The 24,777-nt window shown below is 44.8% G+C and overlaps 1 protein-coding gene and 1 long non-coding RNA gene across 3 annotated transcripts; both read left to right on the forward strand.

Moving 5' to 3' along the window:
* Window positions 1–407: 407 nt before the first annotated feature.
* On the forward strand, window positions 408–10,493 carry TAL2 (TAL bHLH transcription factor 2). 2 transcript variants are annotated; one of them, XM_038124832.1, is made up of 2 exons: window positions 408–635; window positions 9,665–10,493. In XM_038124832.1, exon 2 carries the CDS (start codon window positions 9,675–9,677, stop codon window positions 10,026–10,028), a length of 354 nt encoding a protein of 117 aa, XP_037980760.1. In that variant the 5' UTR covers window positions 408–635; window positions 9,665–9,674; the 3' UTR covers window positions 10,029–10,493. The 2 variants fall into 2 exon arrangements, with proteins under 2 accessions (XP_037980760.1, XP_037980761.1); XM_038124833.1 differs by lacking the exon at window positions 408–635 and adding an exon at window positions 8,177–8,315.
* A 7,728-nt stretch (window positions 10,494–18,221) lies between these two features.
* On the forward strand, window positions 18,222–24,046 carry LOC119696210. The gene is made up of 3 exons (XR_005255543.1): window positions 18,222–18,484; window positions 21,509–21,606; window positions 23,919–24,046. It is a non-coding gene; the product is annotated as an uncharacterized LOC119696210 (long non-coding RNA).
* Window positions 24,047–24,777: the final 731 nt, after the last annotated feature.

The following is a 24,777-nucleotide window of genomic DNA, read 5'->3' on the forward strand; positions in this document are numbered from 1 at the left end:
CCAGCTACACCTGACATTCTGTCAGAGCAGAGCAGGAGCTTCCTCCTGCTTGGGAGTGCAATAAATACCCCCAGCCTGTTCCTCAGTTCTGAGCCATGCTAAGGAGGGCTTTTGAAAGAGCCATCTCGGCCTCTGGAAACACTGACAATGTCAGAACTGGATACATAAGTAATTTTTTTTTTTTTTTTTTAATCTCCTCAAACAGAAGAGGAAAAAGAGGGGAAAATTAGATTACTGCTAATACTGGTTCCATCCTTTCCTGCAAAGTTCTAGCCAGAGTCACTGAGATAAGTGACTAAAGCTGGCGAGGATGGCTCCAGCTTCCACCCCACACCAGCCCCAGAAAAGGCCAGGGGGCATGTGGTGAGCAATGAAAAGGCAAGACAGAGAGAGGATCTCCTGGGAGATGCAAAACAAGCTCCCTGGATTGCCAGGACTAGTGGTGACACGCGCCAGACAAAGGAACTGCTACTCTATAAATGAGGCAGCCGGGACCAGCGCTAGGCTGACTCCGGCAAGAGCAAGCTCCGTGGGCAGGCACTGGAAAAGCAGTCGGGAAAGAATCACGGGAAGCGCCTGATTTTGCTGCCTGTTCGCCCCCTGACCAGGCTTCCAGTGGCACAAGTACCAGAAAAGTAAGTGACAACGGCCTCTTCTCTCAACAGCTATCCTCCCCTCCTTTGGGCTTTTCTTGCGACTTTCTTAGGGAAGCCAAAATTTCCCCTTTCAGCAGGGAATGTCCTAAAAGGAAGAGATTTCTGCAGTGGCTTTTTACCAGTTCTCGAATTTAAATTTCTTATTGTGGCACCTCTGGTTCTTGTCATCAAAAATTTAAGAATAAGGCATCTCGTCTGACAAACAGCCACTTACAGGTGGCTGCACTTCATCAAGTGAAGAGACAGTTTGTACCTGAACTTTCCAAATTCCTATTCCTCACAGAGACTCAGTGAGTCAGACCTTACCAGAAGAAAATATTGATTGGTTTTACTGCTTTTGAGAGAAATGCTGGTGGTGAGATGTGGAGGAAATGAAAGTGATTTTATAATCACTGTTCTTTAACTATTCCTAGATTTTCTTACAGCTGTATAATTACACATTAGGCAAACTCGTTTATAGGACTGCAAGCTGCTGTAAATCAGAGTTATTACACTGGTGCAAAAGGATTGGACAGAGCATCATAGATTCCCTGAGTTTAGAAATAAAACCTAAGTGAATTCTCCAATGCTGTTTGATATTTAAAACAAATTCCTTGCAAAAGCACAAATAATCATGTACTAATTATTCACTAGACTGTGTGGAAATTCACTGACAGTGTCAACAGGTAAAAGCGCAAGGAATAAGTTTTAAATTCCAATCCTCACATATTTAAAAATATCCCCATATTTTACTGGTCATCTGTGTTACAGCTGATGCAGGTGTAAAACATATAGGCATTTGAATTTTCTGCAGTTCAGCAGTGCACTTAGGAGGAGAAACATCATCTTTAAAAAATTTCACTTCTCCTGTTAAATATTAGTAACTCAGACTTGTGAAAAAACTTTTGAAACTGCCAATATAAAACATGTTTCTGTTTCCAGGGCTAGCCTTCTGCATAAAACTTTTTTTTGAGAAAGTTAATAAACGGCAAAACATACACGTTTTTTGAAGTAGCTGTCTCTATCCTTCCTAATTTCCTTGTACCACTACAGGACAATGTTTCATTTTCAGAATCTTTTTCCACCATGCATTTCTATATTATTTTACACAGATACAAAAAAAAAAAAAAAAAAAAAAAAAAAAGGCCAAATAAACAACAAACTGCAAAGCTAACCAACCAGAAAAAAAAAAAAAAAAACTAAAATGAAGGCAGCTTGGTTTTACTGCCTGCTTACATAAATCTTTACAGTAGTGATATGAGCAGGTGATCCAAGGAATGATGTGCTCACAGAGCCAGCATGCCAGGCAGGAAATCTGTGGACTAAACACAGGTGGCAGAGGCAGGGATGATCTTTGAGCTGCTGTTTCTTTCAGGAGCAGCCCCACAGAGGTTGGTGGCAAGACATTCAGGGAAAAATGGCGTTGTGCTCCTTGTCTTGCAGTGGTTTGTATCTCACTTTTGGCAGCTGCATTTTGCCATGGTGACCCCTGGTCTTAGGCACAGCAGGCCCTGGTGTGGCCCGAGGTGGTCAGCAGCCTGGAGGGAGCTCTGGCAGGAAGACAGGGCACTGGGTGCTGTCAGACCTCCAGTCCTGCTTTGGCTGCAGTCACAGACAGATTTGCCACCAGCATCAGAGCAGACCTGGACAGAATGCAAAGGCAAATATTGTTTGGGGGGGGGCCACGTCCAAACATAATAAATATCTACGTTGCCCCTGATACAAATGTCCTTTGCATTGGCTGGATTTTCTCCTTTCTGCTCCCAACAACTTCTCCAACAGCGCGAGCTGCTGCAGACTGCTCTCTGCTGAGCTGTAAGACACGTAGCATCTGGTCCCACGCCTCACTTGAAGGAGGATGTGTTCTTCTCTACATACACAGGCAGGGCAAATGTTTTCTGCTATTCAGAGCGGCCCTCCTGCCTCCTTGGGCCAGAGAGAGTGAGGCAGGAATGGGTGATGCAATGAGGTGGGAGAAATATCCGTGTGGAACAGGGTTTTGCACACTGGGTCTGTGTGGTAAAAAAAAAAAAAAAAAAAAGAGACCTGAAGAACTCCTAGAGCAGAACCCAACTGTTTTTTCTTCTCTGTGTTTACCTTAAAGCATGAGGAGGGTGTCTCTCTGTAGTATTTGGGCTGTTAATTTGGCAGAGACTGTTGTTAAAGGAAACCCACAGGAACTGTCATTCAGGCCAGAGAAGCACTTTTCCAAGAGAGACTCTCAGATTCTCTGGAACAGAAAATAACACAAGTGCAACTTCAGCAAATAAAAGCTAAACCTGGCAAAGTGTTCCTTTCTCAGCTTAGCAAGCTGTCATGCCCCTGCCAATGCACAGGGACTCCATTTAGCAAAAGCTGTTGCTGCCCATGAGTGGGTTATTTTTTTTTTTTTTGTGTAAAGCAGTGATATAATTCATCTTTCTGCAAAGAGCCATAAAAAGTATTGAGCAGAAGAGAGCTACATGAGAAAAAAAATCCAACAACAACAAATCCCCAAATCCCAAAAAAGCCCACTCCCATGTGCAGAGTGCATTTACACTCCATGTGTAAACTTTTTCTTGGGCTACATCTTTATCACTATTGTCAAGTTCTTGGCTGTATACTCTCCCAAATCCCATCCGGGTGTCAGCCCATTCACTGCTTTGCAGATCTTCCTTTCCCAAGGCAGGCCTGGAGGGCATGAGGACACAGTGTGGATGTTGTGGAGCCTTTTTTTCTCAGAAAGCAGAGAGCTCTTCGACGCTGAAGACCTGAACCCTCCAGGAGGGCAACTGGATCACAAAGCTCAGCAACCCAGGAGCAGCACTGGGTCAGGTGAAAGAGCTGCCCCTTGGAACTGGGATCACGTGCAGCTGTAGTAACCCCAAACACGAAGGATGACTTAGTCCTGAGACCTTCACACAGCTGCTTTTGGAGACTCCAGTGATTTCCTTTTCCCAAAGGTTCAGTGAGAGCACAAGTGTGACTGTGAGAGCTTCTGCAAATGCTGTCCTTAGACAGGAGGGCCCCCGGGAGCAGAGATTCTACTGTGTGCATTTTGTCCTAGATTTAAAGGCTCTAAAAAAGGTAAATCACTGTGTCAGCATGGACTGTTTTTTATAGTGCTTTTGCTGCTCTGCTCTACTGTGTACCGTGGTGTGATTGTCACATAACACCCCCAACAGAGGTATGGGGCAGAGGAAGGAGCCCTTGTTTACTCCTGAAGTAGTTCCTCTTCCCACATCTTATTTGAAATAAAATGAAGTTCACTGATAGAGTAAGGAATCACCCCGGGGATGCGGGAAAAGGCTCTTCTCATTCATTACATCAGCACTGCAAGGCTGGGCCACCTTGTGCTTGTGTCTGCTCTAACACACAAATTCTTACATACACTTGACAGTTTTTTTTCCACAAACCTTGCAGAGGTTAATAAGCAGGAGGGTCAAGGAGGTGCCGGAAAAAAAAAGAAAAAAAGAAAAAAAAAAGGAAAGAAAAGGAATTTGCCTGAGGCAAGGGAACCACAGAAACACAGACAGAAGTTCAACTCCCTGGTTGCCAGCCCAGCATTCACTCTCAGCACTGAGAGGTAAACTGCATTTACCTCTCTATGTCCTTGTCCACCGGTACCCCTGTGGGATTTTGGGCGGGAGGCACTTTGGGAAAGGTCAGCACCAAGATGCAGGGAGGCAGCAATGGGAAAAAAGGGCTGAGGAAAGCTGGGGGAAGAGCCTCTACCTAGTGGTGAGCTGCTCCTCTTGCATCCATCAAGCTGGCGTGCATTGTCCCCTCTGCCCTTCCTTCCCCTCCCAACCCAAAGAAAGTCCCTGAAATCCAAGCAGCCATGCAGCAAACTGTGCACAGTTAAGCTGCAAGGAGTGAGCTTATTCCTCCTAGGGAATGGGGAAAAAAAAACAAAGTCCCATGTCAGCGATAGGTAGTGTTTTGTCTCGTAATACCCATGCTCAATCTTGTCCTCTGCGTGAAGCTGAGTGCCACGCTCTGAGGCTTGTGTGAAACTGAAGAGGGAAACCGTGAATTTCCCCTTTCTCCTTTTGCCCAAATCACAGGGATGCAAAGCGAACAAAGCACAGCAGCAAGGAGCGATAGCTGGAGAATCTTTGCTCCCCGTGGCAGAGCGGGCTCACAAGCACCTGCCTGGTAGAGGAAGCAGGCACCATCTGCTCTTCTGTTGCCATTTACTTAAGGGCTGGGGGGACTTAACAAAATCCAGTGCAGTGTGTTAAATAACCAATTTTAGCAGGCACTGCGTTTCCCCTGTGGAGAGATGGCGTGGCACCGCAGGTTTACTAGAAGCACTCCAATTCTTGGTGGCAGCAGGCATCTGCTGTCTGATTAAGATTTGCAGGAGCAGGTCTCCAGCGGCCAGTTTCAACATGGATTTAACTTCACCGAGGTCAGAGGTATAACTTGAGGGAGGAACTTTCTCGTCCAAGATCTTTAGTTAATAGCATCCTGCTAATTATGACGGAGCGCCGGGCTGCCGGCGAGTCCCCTGCCAGCCCTCAGACATTAACCGCTGGCTCGGGGGCCATTTGCTGGGGAATGTCTGGCAGAGATGTGCTTTGTGCCTAAGCTGCTCTGCTGCTCTGCTGCTGCCTGAATTGCCTGAAAGGCTTTAGCGCGGAGAGGCTGTGAGAGCTGCTGCTGGGAGAGATCTTCATCTCTTCCGCCGCTCGGTCTTTTGTCTGGCGAAACTCGCGGCTGCGTTAGAAACAGCGAGTATTCCGCTCACCACACACTTTTATATTTTTCAAATGGGTAGGCAGGGGGTGCAAAGAGCTTCAGTTGTCTCTTTGGTGGGTGATGGTGGCTTTTTTTTTTTTTTTCTCGCTGTTGGAGCAGATTCACTGGGGCTATTTCTTTGCATAATTCACTTTAGATGTCGCAGATGTGCACCTTAGTTGATGAAACTGCATTTACCTCCTACTTCTGGACATACCTTCTTGACCCGAGTTAAATCCTTTCCTCAGTGCAAAATGTTGTCCTTCAAAGTAGTTCCTGCAGCGAAAATGGTGTAAACTTCCAGATTTACGTTGCTGAGAGCAGAATTAATCCTCCTGAATTTAAGTTGCTGTTTCCCTGGATTTTTAATTCTCAGCTAAATGTGGGGCTGTTAATCTGTGGTTAGGAAATGTGAGAAGAAAGTACAGAGTCCAAACCTGCAGGTTAATGCAATAAATCTACATGTTATTTGTACAAAGAGGTGATTTCTGCACAGATTTAAAACAGACCAAGTAGATGACATGTATTTCATACAGTGCATCAGAGAAAGCTAAAGAATACATTGCTTGGTAGTGCAAAATTAGCAAAGGCTTGAAGTTGCAAATAATACATTGAATGACAAGTTTGGTGAGAAGAGTTGGAGAGAAGGAAGGAGAAGAAAGAAGGGAATGAGACAAAAGAAATGGAAATCAGATCCCTTGCCAGCAAACTGGCTGCATTTTAACAAGAAGGTGCTGTGGTTGCTGAGAACTCGAGGGATGTGTAGGTGACCAGAGCAAAAAGCTGTGCTGGAACATTATAATCACTGCAGGATTGGACCAGGATAATTTTTTCTGACGTGTTTCTAATGGAAACTCCAAGCACAACAACAGGAAACCCACACCAGTAAAGAAAGAAAGAAAGGAGAGGAATTTAAGGTGGAGAGGCAAATAAGGTGGCTTACACCTGAAACAAAGCTCCCCAAAGTGCTGTCCCTGCAAGAGGAGGCACTGGGAAAGGGAAGGAGCTGCTGTTTGCTGATCTCGAATAAGTGTCAGAAATACAAACATGCGTTTTTGAAGTGTAAAGCAGGAGCTGTTCTCACAAAGGCATCTGTTTGCTGACAAGGCTTGTGACCACAAACGTAGCATTGTCCTTTCCAAAGGCATGAGTGGAGAGACAAAGAAAGCACGGCGTGAAGGAGTAGGCTGGGTTTATTTTTCCACCAATAACACTACTAACAGGACAAGAGGGCATGTTCACAGCACCAGGGCTGGGTATTAACCTGCTTTCCTGGAGCGCTGTGCTGGGGGCTGTCTGCAGCAGGACGAAGACAAGAAGCAGACTCTCTCTTGGTATTTGTAGCTGAGATGTAAACAGGTACCCAGCAAACACTGACCCACGTGGCAGAACTACAGTGCAGAGCCCCAAAGGCCTGGCAAAATACAGTCCAGACAACCCTTTAGAAGAAGCAAGGAAACCCAAATACCTTCCCCTATGCTACAAAAAAATAACTACCTTTGTACAGGTAAGTATGTGTTGCGGTGTGATGTCATAGCCTGCCTCAGTAATCCTGGTCCTTCCCCAGGGGCCAATCACCTCTCCTTTCCTCCCACCCTGACCCCTGCTGAGTGCTGTCTGTCAGTCCTGGCATTCCAGAAGGGTGTCGAGTGATTGGCAGAGTTCAAAAGATGCCTTCCACCCCTGGGGGCCATTGGCCCATCCAGGTGTCCCTGAGACCTGCCCGCCCTGTACCTGGTTGGTGGGTTTCCTGGCTGTCCCTTCCCCCTCTCCCCCAGATAAAAGAGCAAGCAAACCATGCAGTCCTGGTCTGTTGGAGCTGTTGCCAGATTCACGGGGAGCACACGGCCCAGAATAAAATCCCTGGATCGAAACCCTCCATCAGAACTGACTCCCTCCTTCACCATCGCCTTAAAGCTTCTCCATCAGTGAGAACCTGAGGAGCGGACCCTCTGCCAGAGGAACACTCCATCCAGCCACTTACCTGGGGCTCTACATGCCTGGACTTGTCCTCTCCCGCCCTGCCACAACATCCAGCTAGCCAACAGTGTCTGTGAGGTAAAACACCTCAGTTGCTGCTGTTTGGTTCAGACGCAGGGCCAGGCAAGCCGAGGCACGTCCCAATCAGTAATACTGGTAATTATTCCAATAAGTATGTCTTCAGAAGGAAAAAAAAAAAAAATCAAACAACAACATAAACACGAAAACAGAGGACAGAGAAAGAAGCAGGTGGCATTCTGCATTTCACATGGATCTGAGCAGCTGCTTGGAAGAATAAATCTGTAAAGGCAAAAGTTTAGCCTTGGGCACTGAAAACATTGCAGCACAGAGAAGCACTGAAAGACAGTGTTTAAATCTGTACCACTGATGTGGCAGTGCTCTTGCCAGAACGGTACAAGCAACATATTTGAGGTAGGTGCAAAGCATCAAGCAGATTTGTTCCCACATCACAAACCAAAAATGATACACAGAGTAGGAGAACAATTTAAATAATGAATAAAAAGAAAGATATAATCCCCATTTGGATCAAGCAATGATCTCAATGGAAGTCTACAAAAAATGAGAAAAACATTCAGTAACCTGAAACATAAGGGTTTGTTTTTCAAAGGAGCATTCCATGAAACAAGGCCATTTTGATGAGACAATTTTCTCATCCCCTAAAGGTATGACAGTAATTTCAGACCTCTACCAAAATAGAAATCTGTTACCAGTGTAAAGGCCAGGGCCAAGAGGAGCATGTGAGGTGCTGGCAGCGTGAGCAGGCATTTACAGTGTTCAGGGGTGTGCCTGTACTGGCTGCATCCCTAACCAGAGGTCTCTGAACACAGCTGTGACAGGATTCATAGTGCTGCAGCTGTGTTCCTCTGGCAGCTGGTAATCCGTGCTGGACTGGAACTTGAAGGAGCTGGGCAGGAGCTTCCCTGCCTTGGCTCCCTGACAGGGCATCCCAATTAAACTGTGAGTCACATTTGTGTCTCTTTATTCCCTTGCACTTTTACTGTGTGTTTTGGTGAACCCTGAGTGTCTTACATGGTGTAAGGCTGCTTCAGATGGAAACGGATCACAGCTGGGCTGTCATCCCAAAGCTTCCTCTTCCTGGGGACGAAGGATGCTATTCCCTCTGCTCCCCACTCCCCTTTAGAGGACTGCAGTAAAGAAGGGTTTGCCAGTGGGTATAAAAAACTGAGGTTTTCACATGCATAAGAGGGTAAGGAAACATTAGTCATTTAGTCTCTTGGCTGTGGAAAGCTCTTCCCTGCTCCAACTGTCTGCGTGCCATTGGCATAAAGAGCTGCTTCACAAATGGAGGAGTCTGTCTCCTCCAGGGCTGTGGGAGAGAAGGGAAGGCACTTTCCCATGGTGGTGGGAGAAGGGTTAGGGCGACACAAAGAACTTTTGGCAGTCTTTCTGGTAAATGGCATTTAAAATCACTGTGCACCCCTTGCCTCAGTACTCTTCTTTGCCAGGTCTGTTCTGGGCACGGGGCTCCCTTTGCTTGGCTCTGTGAGGATGGACAGGGAACAACTGGGGAGAGGTTTTGTCTGGGATGCCAGCATGTTTTGTAGGAATCACACTTTCCCTCATGCACTTATGACACTTGTGGTTTAAGTCTTGGCATTTGTCAGAGGCTAAAGCAGATGCCAGACTGAAAAGTGTCTGACACCAGCAGTGAGCAGCCAGTGTGGGCTGGGCAGGGAACCAGACTGGTGCAGCCCTGGAGAAACAACCACAGTCACACATGTCTGTAGTGTGGGCTGGCTGCTCCCTGAAGCTCCCTGGTGAAGTCCGCCTGGCTTAGTTCCAGCCAGGAATCACCAGGCTTGGGCCAGCTGGGTGCAGACTCCAGGGAGGTGTGAAACGAGGCTGGGAAAGTGGGGACATGTTCTGCACTGGGTCTGCCTGCTTTCCTCCATAAAAAGTGCCTGTGTGGGTCTCACACAGCCTGGTGGGATGACAAAAGCATGGTCTGTTGGGAATTCTGTTGCAGGGGAAGTCTGAGAAGCCTGGAGAAGCTTGTTGCAGCACCAAATGCTTGTACAAGGAAATTAAACTCCTTTACCTCCTTTGTGAAGTTCTTACTGAACTCTGGCATCCGGTTGCATCTCTAATACTTCTGATCATGACTTTAGGGTGAATCTGTGAAGGGCATGGAGGACAAGAACACCAGCCAGAGAGTAAAAATTACAAGCCTAGCACCACCACTCTGTGCTTGCCACTGGCCCAGAGGTTACAGCATCCCTAAAAAAGCAGCCTGTGTGAAAACCAGGGGTATCCAGCATTCACTCACCATCTCCTTTGCTTTGCAGCAACTTAAGAATGACAAGGAAGATCTTCACCAACACCAGGGAGAGGTGGAGGCAGCAAAATGTCAACAGTGCCTTTGCCAAGCTGAGGAAGCTCATTCCCACCCACCCGCCAGACAAAAAACTGAGCAAGAACGAGACACTCCGCTTGGCCATGAGATACATCAACTTCCTCGTCAAGGTCCTGGGGGAGCCAGGCCTGCAGCAGACAGCAGTGGCAGCTCGGGGCAGCATCCTGGGGTTCTTCCAGCAAGCCCCACACTTGCAGAGCATGGAGGAGCTGACACTGATTGAAAACTGTGGTGTCTCCTGTCCCGGCATGAGCAGCAACATAGTTGAGTGTTGGTCAGAGGCATCATCCCCCTAGCAGACAATGAGACGCGCAGTCTCGGTGTTAGTGTGACAGTCCCTCTCTCCTGGCAGAACCTGTGGGTTGCTCTTCTGTGCATTGTGATTATTTATTTGTATTTATTGCTATTTAATTTGCGTTTTTATTTAATAGGATAGGAAATCCTTGGTCGTGCAAAAACCTGGAAGTCCAGACGGAGAACTTGTGATCTTTGGGAGCTTGGAAGGACTCGCTGCTGTCATGGCAGAGTCCAAGCCAGAAGAGTCTTCTGTCCAGATCTCCTCCAAAAATCAGGACATAGAAATTTCTTCAGTGTTTCTGACAGGGAGAGAGATTATTCTCCCATTCTATTTCAAGGAAACAGTATTGAGATGAAGAATTATGACAGCACCGCAATATTTCTCCAAAACAGATATCTGGCCTTGGTAGTGAAAGATTTTGAGAGATGTGATATTTGACACAGTCCTCCATGAGTTCTTCTAGGGGCTAATTGCACTCTCTCTTGCACTTGTGGATCTTATTTCTAGCTTGATTATTATTTTTTTTTTAAACTTAAGTCCTAGCTCTTGAACCTGGTTATATATTTCTTCATCAGACTGGAGGGACTCCTTATGTCAGAGCAAATCACATCAAGCAAAATTAAATGCTAGGTTAAAGCAAAAAGTGCCAATTCAAAATGACAAGATCCATAGTCATCGATGAGTTTCAGTGGGTTCAATAGGCAAAGTAAAACTCCTCCATAGATGGTCGGCTGTACCCCAGCTGCCTTAAAAGCCCATCAAAGGGGTTGGTGACTCGAAGCCTTTGTTCTTCTATAGGAGCTGTAGCAATGGGGGAGGTCCTCTTTGGGAGGGAGTCCCAGGACAAAGGCCTCAGTGAAAACCTTTTCTGACAAAGCTATGTCTGTGGTTATGCATGCATACCTCGCAGACTGCCCTTAAACTTCCTGCTCTCACCTGCCCTAGCTGAGGTTCTCCCTCCTGGATACCATCCCAAAGGGGCCAATGGAGCAAGGACAAAGAAATTGGTGCAAATATCTTCTGTTTGTGAGTCACTGCCCTGTAGGAACCATCAGGCTGTAGGTGTTTACATGATAAGCTGCATGAAAGCGGCCACTGTGGGTTATTGTTGCCCACAAAAAAATCCAGTCTAATTTCCTGACTTGAGTTATTAACAGTGCCAGCCAAGGGCTGGCCTGCTCATGTGACTTATGAGCAGCCCAAAACAGCAGAGAAAATGACCCCAGGTTTAAGTAGAATGGCTTTCTGGTGAAATCCTGCTCCCACAGACACAAGTGCCTCTTGATTTTCAGGTGGTCCAAGGTACATGTCAAGGCTTAGAAAAGACAATTGTTCATGACTGGAGAAGAAGTGTAGCTCCTGTAGGCCAAGGCATGTCCCTGGGCTGTTTCTGTTTGTTCATGAGACGGAGAGGTGCTTTCAGAAAGCAGAACTAGGGTTTGTGCATGCAACATGTACGGCCTTTCTGCATGAGGGGATTTGGCACCTGAAGCTGAGCTGCCTTTCAAAGCCTCACCAAGCACCAGGTGCACCAAAGAAGCCAGGGCTGCTGTGAAAATGTTGAGCTGTCCTCAGCATTGACAAAAGCCAGGCTCTGACAGGAACACAGCTCGCCTCATCCAGCACTGGTGCTGGAAGGTACAGGCATGCCAGCAGACAGACTTTGACCAAAAGAAAGAAAGAAAGAAAAAAAAAAAAGCTGGAAGGGTTCATGTTGATTTGGTTTCCTTTCTGAACGCTGCTAACAGTTTGCTTATCCTGAGTTTGTGAGCTGCCAGGGAGCTGAGTTATCCTGAGTTTGTGAGCTGCCAGGGAGCTGAGCTTATCCTGAGTTTGTGAGCTGGCCCTGGGGAGCAGCGGAGTGGAAAGGCACCGAGAGTCCTTTGTTTCTCCCCACCTCTGCCCACCTTAATGTGACTAAATGGAGCCACAGCCTCTTCTGCATGGCACCTCGAAGGTAATGAGCCTCATCCTCCTCCCAGCTTTCCCATGGCTTGCTGGAGTTGCAGCAGGACAAATTAGTCTGAGGAAATCAGAGCACTTCCTCCTGAGGCGTGGTGGTGCTGTTGGGTCTATCAGTCACTTGCTGTCCTAGGAAACACAAATCACCAAGGCGAGGAAAAACATCTTGTGAGCAGCTGTCATACTGGGAAGGGGAAAGGAAACCTGGCAATTTTGTAACATAACATGCTTGTTGTATTTTCTATGCTAAAAACCTTCCCTTCTTGTTATTGCTTCGGTTCATATCACCATTTTCTTTGATCTCCTTTCAGTTTAGGAGCTCCCTACTGTCACATTCAGCAAGTATTTCCCTAGATCTCTCTACCAAAGATTTCTTTTTTTTGGTCAAGTTTCTTCTTTGTGTTTTGGGGATTTCTTATCTGCGTCATCATGAACAAACACAGTGCGACTGATAACGCTTTGTGCTATATGAGGTTATTTGACACCTAATATATTCCAAATAAATTATTTAAGAATCTTTGTTGCTCTAAACTTCTCTAAAATTTCATTTTGCATTTGCATACCACTCAGTAAAGGATCTCAAAGACCTTAGGATGTGACTTCCAGCAGAGGATTTTTCTGCTGTCTCTTATGCAAGAGTCTTGGTGGTAGAAACAATATTATCAAATGACAGGAATTCTTTGTTTATTTTGTAATTTCTTACACTTTTAGTTTTGTATTTCCGTCTATGTGCTAAGAAGATTTTGACCATTCCTTGAAAAAGACAAATAAGTAAAATTTCATTGCATGATGCTGTTATTTATCTCTTCCAAAGATTCACAATTCAAAAGATTTTAATCAACTTCATTTTAAAAACATACGACACTCTAAAGAATTAATTTGGAGTCCATTGTTATCTGGAGATGTTCAGATAGGCACAACCTAAAGATTGAAACAGGAGTCCAGGTTTAGATATAAAAAATAATTCAAAGTTGAGGGGAGCATAGGATGTAAAGCTGTTCTTTCTGGCTAACATCTGGTGGGAACAATCCAATCTCCAACCGAATCTGAGGCTGGGAAAGGATGAGGAAGCACTAGGGTGACAGATGCAGAAGGTGAGAGGAAGAGATGGGAAATCACTGGATCACACACACAGTTTCAGTTCCATGCTTGATTGGATCTCCCACATCCCTGAGAGTGTTCTATGAACACCAAGAGAGGAATTTCTGCACAAAATGTGTGTCAGGAAAGCACAGTCTCAAGGAATTATATACAAAACTCATGAAATCAGCAAAGGTGAGGTTCAAAATGTATTTATATGTGCTTTTCAGCATGTACTTACACGAAACAAGGCAATGTCACCTTAGAGAGAGCCCTCTGCTTCCAGGATGCCAAATTAGTTTAAATGCTGAGGATCATGTGGCAATCCCTCCTCTGGAAGTGGGCATGGTACAGCCATGCCAGCACAGTGCTGTGAGAAAACGGGACCTGTGCCATGGAGATATACCAAGTTATTTGGAGTTGGCTGAAAATGTCTCAGATATGTTGTTGCAGTGGCAAAACCTTAGTACAAATGACAAGAATATCCCTAGTCCCAAGGACCCTGCTGTCCCCAGCTGTAACTAGCAGTGCTGAATAGAGTTGTATGCACTGGATTTATTTACTTTTATAATTTTTTTTTTCCCGTGAAGCTATGGCTGTCAATACTGCAAGGAAGACCAGCGAAGGTGGTATTTTCTAGAAGCATCCCTGGTTATCTCCTGGTACAAAAACGAGTGCTGGAAAGTTAAAAGAATCATGGTCTGCTCCAACCCATGGTACTCCTAACGTGAACAGAGGGTGTGAAGTGTGCTCCTGTGAATTTATGATGCAGAAACCTCAGTGAGACACTCCTTCACTTGGAATTTCTAACAGGATCAGGGGAACAATACAGCTCCACATTTCAGTTCAAATGAGGATTACTTTCTCCAGAGGCAGGAAACAAGTTCTGCCACTGCTCACCTGTCACAGAGCCTAAGGGAGCTGATGCCCATCAGGTCCGTTTTCTCACCATCCCTGTTGTGGCTGTGGAATGTAACTGAAATTGGATATTTGGGCTGGGTAAGGAAAGGAATGAGTTGCAAATATATCTTGAAAGGATGCTGTATTCTTGCGCACGAATCCCAGTGAAGGCCAGCCTGTGGTTAGGGGAAGGCCAGGTCTGCAGTCTGGGTTTTGGCTTGAGATTCTGTGGATTCAGATCCCGGTGGATGTGAACATGCTGTGCCTGGCGCTAGACAATGCACAGTGAGATCCCACATGTGTTTCTGGAGTATTGTCCACGCTGAGGAAGACACTGTGGTGAGGCTTGTACTCAGCAGCCTCGTTTGCTGTATCTTGTCTGAATCAGGGGGAATGAAGGTACAATGAGCATCACAGAGGAGGTCTGACAGGATTCCTGGGACAGCTACATTAAATGGCAAAGCAGAGTTGTTTCAGGATACTAAGATCCATCCTAGCACCTGGTTCTATGCAAAAAGTAAAGGTGCAGTACCAACGTGTTTCACAGGCATATGATTCATGAACCATTTAGGAATTTATCTTCCAGTATCTAACCAGTTCCCCCAAATTTCTTTGCTGGTAGGGAATGAGATGCAGTGAGCATGGCTAAAGTAGTGTGAGCAAGGCAGATCTGACTTTTGTTCTTTGAAGGCTGGGTGATGAAAGGAGGTGGAGAGAATGGACGACTTAACTACTGACCTGTGGGGCAGGGGTCACTTGGGAGCCAGTTTTAAATCTAAAGGTCATCGACACAGTGACAGAGTCCAAATCCACCACTTTTCAAGGGTGTAATTGTATTTTTAATACAGCAGATGCTGAGAGAATCAGAGGGGAGAAGGTGGGTGAAAGAAGTTGCTCAAAAAAGTACTTGGGTTACAGAAGGTGGAGATTGCCTTGTGCCAAATCAATACCTATTTCTGGTTGAATTTATTCACTTTTGTTCTCTCTGTAAGCTATGGACAGCATTTTCTTTGCACTTTGAGTAGGTCCAATTCTTCTCTGTAAGGAACAGAGCCTCATCCCAATGTATTCCCACTCCATACTCCTCCCTTTTCATATGTGCACACAAATGCATATCCCATCCCTCTACAGTTTGTTTCACTGCCTGGGATTGCAAACCCAGCAGAGAACAAGAGAGGACCCTGTGATAAACTTCTTTTGGAGAAAAGACACCTCAGAACTGAGAATCAGAAAGAGGCCAAGAGCAGCCAGCCTCTCCTGGGTACATCTGTCTGGCTGAATGTCAATGTCACAGAACAGCACAGAATAGGTTCAGGATCAAGGGCAGGAAGAAGTGGGTCTCAGAGACTCCTGTGGATCTCAGCAGGGACTGCACTGGGATTCAGATGAAGTCTCTGACTTTTATGCTGGCCAGCAATGCAGAGAGGTACCCCCTAGCACAGAGCAGCAGAGGCTTCCCATGCACACACCTTTCTGCAGATGGCTGGGGGCACAGTACCTTAGAGCTGGGGAAGCTCCCTCACTTTCTCTGAAACTCCCTACTCGACACCTTGAAAGACAGACTCTGAGGTAGCCTAAAACCTTAATGAAAACCTAAAGGATGACAGCCTGCAGACAGCAAGTCTCCAGGGAGGTGTTCTGTCTGTAGACATTGATTAGCATTGATTTTCTCTTGGTGACTGTATTTGGCAAACCCTGGCAGACAGCAGTGCTCAGCCCTGGAGCTGAGAAAGGCCAAGAGCAGACAAAATTAACTCTGCCTTCAGATCACAGCAGGACTGCCAAGCTCTGATACATTGACTTACAACCAACCAGAACGTAACCTATGGATTCCCTCAGCTCAAGACTTCACAGCACTAAATTCCAGCTTTAAAAAGCTTTACACTTACTGGAAAGACCTGAACTCTCAAGAGGAAAATGCAATGCCTAAAAGCATCTTGAGTGGAGGCTATCAGACCTAGTTAACCACAGGATCTCTGACCAGCTGACCGTGACCTGAAATATTTTACTGCCTGTAGGTTAAAAGATATTTCAGAAGGAAGAATCTGGTCCTGCTGAGAGGCTTTGCAGTGGTCTCTGTGGGACTGAGTGGCAAAAAGCCAGCTGCCAATTGAGAGCTCCCCACAGAGAGAGTGAGCTTGGCAGATTGGACTTGCCAAGAGCACTTGGTGCTGGCACAGCCTGCTTGGGTGGGAAATATTCCCACCATTTGAAAGGGAACTGAAATAACTAAACACTGGAGGGAGCTGCCCGCTCTGGCTCTTCCTCCTGAGCTATGCTGCAAACATTTTCCCCAAATTTTCAGGCACAGAAGAGCAGCCAGCTGCTGTCGGGTGAACATGCCCAGCCACTGTGCTTGGCACAGGACAGCCCAATCTCAAAGGCCACATTTCTGCATAGGCATGTGGAATACAAACAGGTTTAGAAGTGAGAAAGGTTTAGAAGCTCTCAGGTTTAGAAGTGAGAAAGCCATGGCAGGTAACTTCAGCAGCATAAGTTTGCCTGTCAATTTTGAATAGAACAGCTGAGCAGATACAGAAAATACAAACCAGACATGTCTGTCTTTATATCTGTCTGTCTATCTATTGATCTGTGATACCTTTATCATCTCCTTGAAATCAATTTAAGTTCACTTAAGGTCACATGCAAACAAAAACACACAAATGTTGCCTTTATAATCAAAACAATTCTTTTTTCAGACCAAACAATAATGTAAGTGAAAAAAATGAAAACATGACAGATTGCCAGTGAAAGCATGGAGGATGAATTAACCATGCCTGACACAACTTGGATTGACACTACACTTGTTGTAGGGACACAGACTTCTGTCTATGACATGGACACAGACTCCTGTGTATGTCAGCTGCAGAAAACAGAGTAACATCACCTTGTTTCTCTTATGTCTAACAAGTAATTCAAACTGCCAGGAATTTGGTAGTTCTGAAGTAGTGGCTTCTATTAATCTCAACTATTTTCCCAAAAGTACAGTCTGCTGAACCGAAACAGACATACACTGATTATGTGTTTCTGGTTATCAAATATGTTTTCTGTGTCCCTTGACAGTACAGCTGTAAGTTGCTAAATGAAAATTTTTAAATTCAAAGAAGCAAAAATACTGCTAAAATAATAGTAAAAAAAAAAAGTTTCTCTGCTATTTATCAGAACTTCATCAGTTAAATATTTCCAGCAGCTCTCTGTGTGGTACTGTTAAGATAAATCAAACCAAAGACAGTCTTCTTGAAAACTGGAGGTTCAAGTTAGGCAGGAGTTTGTCATAAATACTGCCTCAAAGCTTGACTTACCCTGACATTTATGTTTCCTTTTATCCTGTCTCTCTGAAGTAAGGAAAAACTCTAGGGCTGGGGCTGTCAGTAAGACTCTTGATCTCGAGGGCTCAACTTGAAACATTTTAGGGTTGCTGTGATGGCTTTTTGGGGTGTTTTTCTTGTAATCTCTGCCCATGAGTGCTTTTAAGATACATCAGAAAGACGAGGTTGACTGGTCAGACAATTCAGCTGGAAGAGCTGGTAGCGTAGAAGCAGCCTGAATATATTTTTAAAAATGGGCACCTTCAAGTCATTTAATCTCATGTCCCTGAACACACCAGCGTATAGAGCTCCTAGCTGCTTTTAAAACCTGTGGCCATGGATGTGAGTCTTGAGTCCTCTAGGAGCATTCTTCTCCCAGCATGGGCAGAAAAAAGAGATTCAGGGCAGGCACTAAGGCAATCAAGCAGATTGTTTACTACTCTTAGCAAGGCAAGTCCACCACAGACAATGTCCAGGAGACCCCCCTACAGACATACCCTGCCCCTAGACAGTTGTTTGTTTGTGTTTTGTTTTGGTTTTTTTTTTCTTCCACCTTTCTTATCAGTCTCCTGCAGAAACTCTAAAAGTCTTATCTTGATAGGCCAGATTACCAAGATGATCTCCTCTCCATGATGAATAGAAATCAAACTGTTTTTCTCTGTCAGCAAAGCATACATTCCCAGTCCAGATAGTTAAATGAATAGAACCTCTCCTCTCCTCTCCTCTCCTCTCCTCTCCTCTCCTCTCCTCTCCTCTCCTCTCCTCTCCTCTCCTCTCCTCTCCTCTCCTCTCCTCTCCTCTCCTCTCCTCTCCTCTCCTCTCCTCTCCTCTCCTCTCCTCTCCTCTCCTCTCCTCTCCTCTCCTCTCCTCTCCTCTCCTCTCCTCTCCTCTCCTCTCCTCTCCTCTCTCCATTCCAGCTCTCCTGTCATCCTTTCAGTGTCCTTACCCTCCCCCCAATTAATTCCTATGCTTTAATACCATCTAAGAGTCCTTAGTGAGAAGAGGATCTGCTTGCTATGCAGGTGCAAGTTTTCAGCACCACAGCACAACAGCAATGCCACCCGCTCTGCCCTCCTCAGGGCTTCTCTTTGTGAGCCACTTTTTCTTTTCTTCCTTTTCAGCTCCGTGCTGAACAACCCCATGCAGATAATCTGATTATGCTAATTTGTACTTCATGAACCCAAAGGAAAGGGATCTGCGGAGGGTGAGCTGGGCTGGGGATAAGGGTGGTGAGGGCAGGAGAGAGGTTTGGGAGGGGGTGGCACAAACAATGGGTTCAAGTCAGTTAACAAAAAAAGCCGTCTGTATTGCCAAACAAAGCACACTCCGGGTAACCCCTTGCTGCTCTTGACAATTTAGAGTGTCCCAAACTGGCCTGCGCCTCTGAGCAGAAAAGGGAACATGGAGAATATACAATGAAGGGGCACAATGAGAAGTCTGTTTCCTGTTGAATGTTGTTTTTTTTTGTTTGTTTTTTTTTTTTTTTTTTCCTCCTTAACTAATCCTTCCCAGAATCTAGCAGTTGAAGTACGGTCCACAAATTGTTTGTCAGGTGGTAGCTATGGCACTAGACAGCTTCTGAGCACACACATCCTCATCTGTCCAGCTTGATGATGCACTCAAAATTTATTGAATAATGGGCAGTGACTTTGCAGACACAAGCTCACAACACTCAGCTTGGACTTGTCCCTCTGCAGGAGCTGACGGAGTCCCAGCTTGGTTTTACATCATCTTTGCTGCAGCGGGAACTGGTCAGGAAACAACCCTGAGAAAAAAAAAATATATATATATAAAGGTTATGGAAAAAAACCCCAAAACATTTTCAAGGTTAAAGCAATCCCAAAAGTGTTTGCATTGTCAGGCAACTCCTCAGATTATCTGATCTAGCCTCCTGCTCAAGCCATGTCACCTAGAGTTTTTTGCCCAGGACTGTGCCCAGTCAAATATCTCCACAGATCCTCTGCTATTGCAAGGAAAAATGGGAGAAGGAAGGAAGGCAGTTGCTCTGCACTCTGCCTTAAATAGGACAGCTCCTTTCTCATGCAGAACAGACTACTTGTTCAGTTCTGAAGCCCTAAGTAGAATACCTCTGGACACCATTTTATAAAAAGCAAAAATGGAAGGAAAAATGACTATCCTTAAGCTGTCATCTCAGGTCCAGTCTTGGGTTCAGTTGCATTTGCATTAGGGCATTACATGAAGTTTACCTGATAGGGTAGAAAACATGTAATATCTTGCCAGCATTGCTCTTCTTTATTTGAGATCTCATTTGCTGAATGTGTGGTGCATTACAAGGCCTACATCAGTACGCAACAAAATTAGCTTTAAATAACACTGTGAATGGAGCAACTCAGCAAAGGAATAGAAAAAAGGCATCAGAAACATAATATTACCAGGTTAAATTCGAGTATAAAGAGTATTTTGAAATTGTCAGATGTTGATGGAAGCATCTACATTCACTATATGCACGGAAATGTGCCTTGCTTTTCTCTCTTTTCTGTGGGAAGCAGGGCAGCTTATCAGATGTGATCCAAACCAAACAGTATTTTTATGAGCTGTGTAACATTTCACATAAACAGATCTGATTAAAAAAAACAATTTCACATCTGAGACAATCAGCAATCCCAGATCCTATGCTCTCTGAATGCTAGATGCCTGGAGCTCTGGGAACACTTAAAATCCACTGATATCTAATGAACTTTAAAGACCTGGGCTTTTGCCCTGCTGATAAATGTAACACAGAAAAGTGAATGCAGCCGGACTTACTGCAGAGCAGTAGTTTGAGGCCTGTCATTTGTACTCTTTGAGGTCTTCCTGGATCTTTTTCTTCTCTTCTACAGCAGCTCTTGGGTGAGACCAGACTAGAAGAGAATTTGACAAAGCAGATAAACAGTGAGTAGCATAACCTTGAGGAGAAGGTCTTGTTCTGTCCCCTTGTTTTTCTCCTGACCTGAGGGATGACCTGCCCCAAACCACTGCTTTTCCTAGCTTTTTAAAACAGAGACAGTGAGTTACAGTAAGCAACAATGTTTATTTTGCTATACATATGCAGGGAGTTAAAGGCAATGGGCTTTGGTCTCATTCGAAACTGTTATATGAAACTATTAAGTTTTAACTATTAGCTATTTCATATGATGTTAATATGTAACAAGAATATGTGAAGAATGTACTGCCGGCTGTGATCGATCACAACCTTGAAACTAGCTAGCAGCGACTGTTACTGACGTGTTTTTCCAGAAAAAGAAAATCCTGAGCAGCTGGATGAAGCAGCCCCTCAACTGTTGCAATACAGTGATGAAAGGCACAGTAGGTGTACTGAGCACCTGAGAATCAGGTAGCTACTGAGAGGACAGGGAGGTGCTCGGTGTTTGCTGCAGCTGAACCACAAGTCAATACAAAAACTCACCCAGGGGACATTACAGGACAGTGACAGTACAGCACTCTTGCATGCCACTGCTGAGGGAAAGACACAACTGCAGGGAAAGGCATCCTTTGAACCGTGGCTGGATCAACAGGGGGTTGGAGCTTGTCTCAGTTCCATCAACTAATCAGCAAGTGATGTATCTAATGATGCAGTAGAGAGATAAACAAGGAAATAAGAGTTAAAGTCTACTCTATAAATCAGCTCCTTTCAGCAATTATACTGTTAAGGAACAAAATATGCTAAGGAGAGGCCTAGCAGCCAAAATCTTAATTTTTGTTAACCTGAATTAAACTCTATGTGAAGTCATGAATGAGTTTACTACTGCAATCAAGATATAAAATACTGGAGTGCTTCTTTTATAGACATATAAACTCTTTTTGTATACATCCATAGCCTGAAGCACACACTTATGCCTACTTCTGTGTCCATGACTTAAGGGCAGACACCAGGGACCTCTTGGATAGAGCCAGCAGAACTGGTTACAGCTGCTAAAGTCCTAGGCTTCACCTAGGAAAGAATACAGTGCTCCTGCTTCAAAGGCTGCAGCAGAACAGAAATTTCAAATGGATCCTTAAATACTTGTGAGAATCTAATTTGGTGTGAGAGAGGATGGATCTGAGGTGGATGCAAGTCACACCACTGCTCAGTTAAAAAAAAAACAAACAAAACCCAACATTATCTCTACACTTTCCAATTTAGCTTGGCACTAACCAGCATGCAAGGAAAATAAACCGGAGTAATGTTAAGTTAGGAGAAACTTGGTCATCTGAACTTCCTATGATTTATTATCTCAATTTTTTTCAGAAAATCTGAAAGGAGACAGGACCTGACCTTCTGTAGGAAAACTGGAAAAGAAGGAGGGTAACCAGAGTGATGAAGCTGGAAGGTGCAGAAAGATAAAGGTGGGGCCTGAGTTTATGAGTTATGATTGAAGGCATGCACAAGTAAGGTGACAAAAGTGGAATGAATAGCCAGATTCTCAGAGACAGACAGGAGACTGAGAGGTGTACTAAGCTTCGAGCAAATGCTGAGGATGCCATGGAGAAAGCAAGAAAGCTGTGGGGAGTGACACTGAAAGAAATGTGCAAGGTTGACGAATATATGGTGCTGGTGAGAGAGGAAACAGGAAAATGCTCTAGAAGATCAAAGTAAGTAGCTTGATGGGGATAAAAAACTGCTGGAAAACAGGGAAACAAGGCAAAAAACTGTGGAGCAGAGCAAGAATTTGTTTGGAAGGAGTCAGGCAGCAGTGCAGCACATGGCTACAAATCACAAATGTGGTAGGCTGAGAGCAGACAGTGGAAATGTCCATTTCCATATCGTGACAAAGATTACAATTTTCATGTGACTTGATTTTGATGCACAGACTTGAGTTTGAGAGATCTTCTTAGAAGATAAAAAACTTAATAATTCATAAGAAGAGATTATTCCTAATTTCCAGATTTAGGGAAGAAGAGTAAGAGTTTTGAAGCATACTGATGAAATACACTAAAGAAGTCTCCTCCTTTTTTCTCCCCTAAGGCACTACTTTTGAACTCCAAGCCATTGCCTCTAGGATCCCAACAGACATTACGAAATAAAACACTAAATAAACTTATCCCACATTAAACAGCAACTTCACCAGCTATACTTCCATGCTAAGTACACAGACTTTTTTTTTTTTTCATCCACAAAAATTAGCATAATCCCACTGAAAAGTACTCTGGAGAATGTGCAAGTTGGGTAACTATTCAGCAGGTGTTTACAGTGGGGTTTTTTAAGGTCCGGATAACATTCCTTGGGCAAGAGAGTGAGCTCAGGCTTGTGCTCTGATTTCACAATGAGCTTTCCACTTAAACAACACAATAGTCCATCTTTAAAATTCTTATATGCACACTGTGCTGCTCAGGTCTCACTACTAGCCTGCTCCCAATTTATGAAGAAAGGGGCACCTGTTCTTCCAGTTTACAATCAGCAAAACACAAAAAATTGTTTCTCTCTCTCACACACACACACAGACAGGTGTACCTAGCTTACACACGAATACCATCACCTCACACTGACACAGTTATCTCAGCATCTGTATACTTGGCTCAAGGACGAGCAGGATTATTTCAGGTGTTTTATCCCCTGCTGTTTTTAAATTATTGCTGAGATATCCAGGACAGCTGGAAATTGATCAAATTTTAAGTTTTCTTATTTGTTACTCTACTTTTATTACACAGACTGTGTTCTGTGGTCTGATTTCTCTCTGGTGGCTTCTTCTGTTCTCTGCTGTGCTAAGATGCCACCCTGAACACACAGGAATCTCTCCCTGGTCACCAGCAGTCTTAGAGAAACTCCTGCTCTTATTTCCTGCTGGAGCTGGAGGTAGAAAACTCATCAAAATGTCTTTCTTGTTTAAATTGTGGTGGTTAACATGCTTTCCCACCTCATTGCTATGAGATCCACCTCCACACCAGCTACCCCTGTGTTGTTTAACCCCAGCCACCAGCCAAGCCCCACGCAGCCACCCTCTCACTCTCCCACCAGTGGGACTGGGGAGAGAATTGGAAGGGTAAAAGTTCATGGGCTGGGATAATTACAGTTTAATAGGGGAAGCAAAAGCTGCTCACACAAGCAAAGCAAAACGAAGAAGGAATTCTCTGCTTCCCATGGTTGGGCAGGTGTTCAACCATTCCCATTGCACAAAACAGTGACTTGGGAGGACAAACGCCATCACTCTGAATGTCCGCCCTTCCTTTCCCTCACACTTTGTACACAGAACACGGTGTCACATGGTCTGGAACACCCCTGGGGTCAGCTGGGGTCACCTGTCCCAGCTGGGTCTCCTCAGCATGAGGAGGAGCAAAGCCCTTGGCTCTGTTCAATCAGCAATAACAAAACCATCTCTGTATCATCACCCCTGAGCTCAACACAAATCCAAAACACAGCCCCACACCAGCCTCGGGGAAGGAAAGTAACTTTACCCCAGCCCAGACCAGCACAACTCTGCTTTGGAGAGCAACTCTTCAGGCGCAGTGACAGTGCAGTATTATGTATTTGAGGACCTGACAAAAATTTGAAAGTACAGACAGGTATTGCTGATCTGCTGCAAAACAGCACCAGTAGAGGTATCGCTGCCGGCATGTTGAAGAATTTGGGTGTCTCTACACAAGTTGCAGGCACAGATGCTGTGCAGATGTTGCTGGCCCAAATTGCGACTTTTTTTTTTTTTTTTTTGGTGTCACTGTAGGCTCCTTGCGGTCACTGCCATGTTCATTTCCCTCCCTCTCCTCCCACGAGCACATACAAGGTAGCCTGAGTAGTTTTCACTGCCTGGCAATGAAACGGATGCCACTCGGTGGGGATAAACCAGTACTGCAAGAAGTGAAAAAGACTACATCGTTTTAAATCCCATCAGCAGCTCCGTGGCTGCAGCTGCACGGACACAGAGCCCTGCTCAGGGGGAAACAAAATTATGCTGAACTCATTTCTGCTACAGAAAGCAGCTTACTAAAGTATCATGTCTCATTACCTATAAACTGGGGCAAGTCGATATTCTGCCCTAGAAAACAAACTCTGGTTTCTGAGTCTGCACAACAGAAAATAAGATTGGATTTGTTATTGACAAGGCTAGTAAGAGATCACTTTGACTAAATTAGGATCTCTTTATGTAGATGAAATGAAGATGGAAATGGCCAGGAAATAGAAATGAGCTGCACGCACATGGGTCAATTCTCAGGGAGCGAATGAGTCACTGGATGCACAGAAAGGAAGAGACATTGAGAATAGGAACTTATTCTGTGAATATGGTACTGATAAAAGGCAAATTAATGAAAATAATACCTCGCTATTCATAGCAAGCTGAAATTATTCTGGGAAAAGTTCAAGTATTTGCTATGTTGAGTGGCATAAACCTTTTCCCCAATGATTCTACAATTTCAGTTATTTCCTGAAATTAGTTCTTGGTAGGCAAAGGACAAGTTCAAGAGCACCTTTGAAAGCTGCACATCTTCAGACTGCTTTGCTTAACTTCACCATACAGTGTGCAAAACTTGGAGCCTTTAAGAGTTCTTTTCACCAGCATGCGGAAGCTGAATGGAAAAGACAGA

This window comes from Motacilla alba, chromosome Z (genome assembly GCF_015832195.1).
Source record: "Motacilla alba alba isolate MOTALB_02 chromosome Z, Motacilla_alba_V1.0_pri, whole genome shotgun sequence".
In the NCBI taxonomy this organism is placed as follows: Eukaryota; Metazoa; Chordata; class Aves; order Passeriformes; family Motacillidae; genus Motacilla; species Motacilla alba.

Coding starts and splice junctions, on each gene's coding strand:
- TAL2 (XM_038124832.1), top strand. CDS start 9,675: ATGACAAGGAAGATCTTCACCAACACCAGGGAGAGGTGGAGGCAGCAA.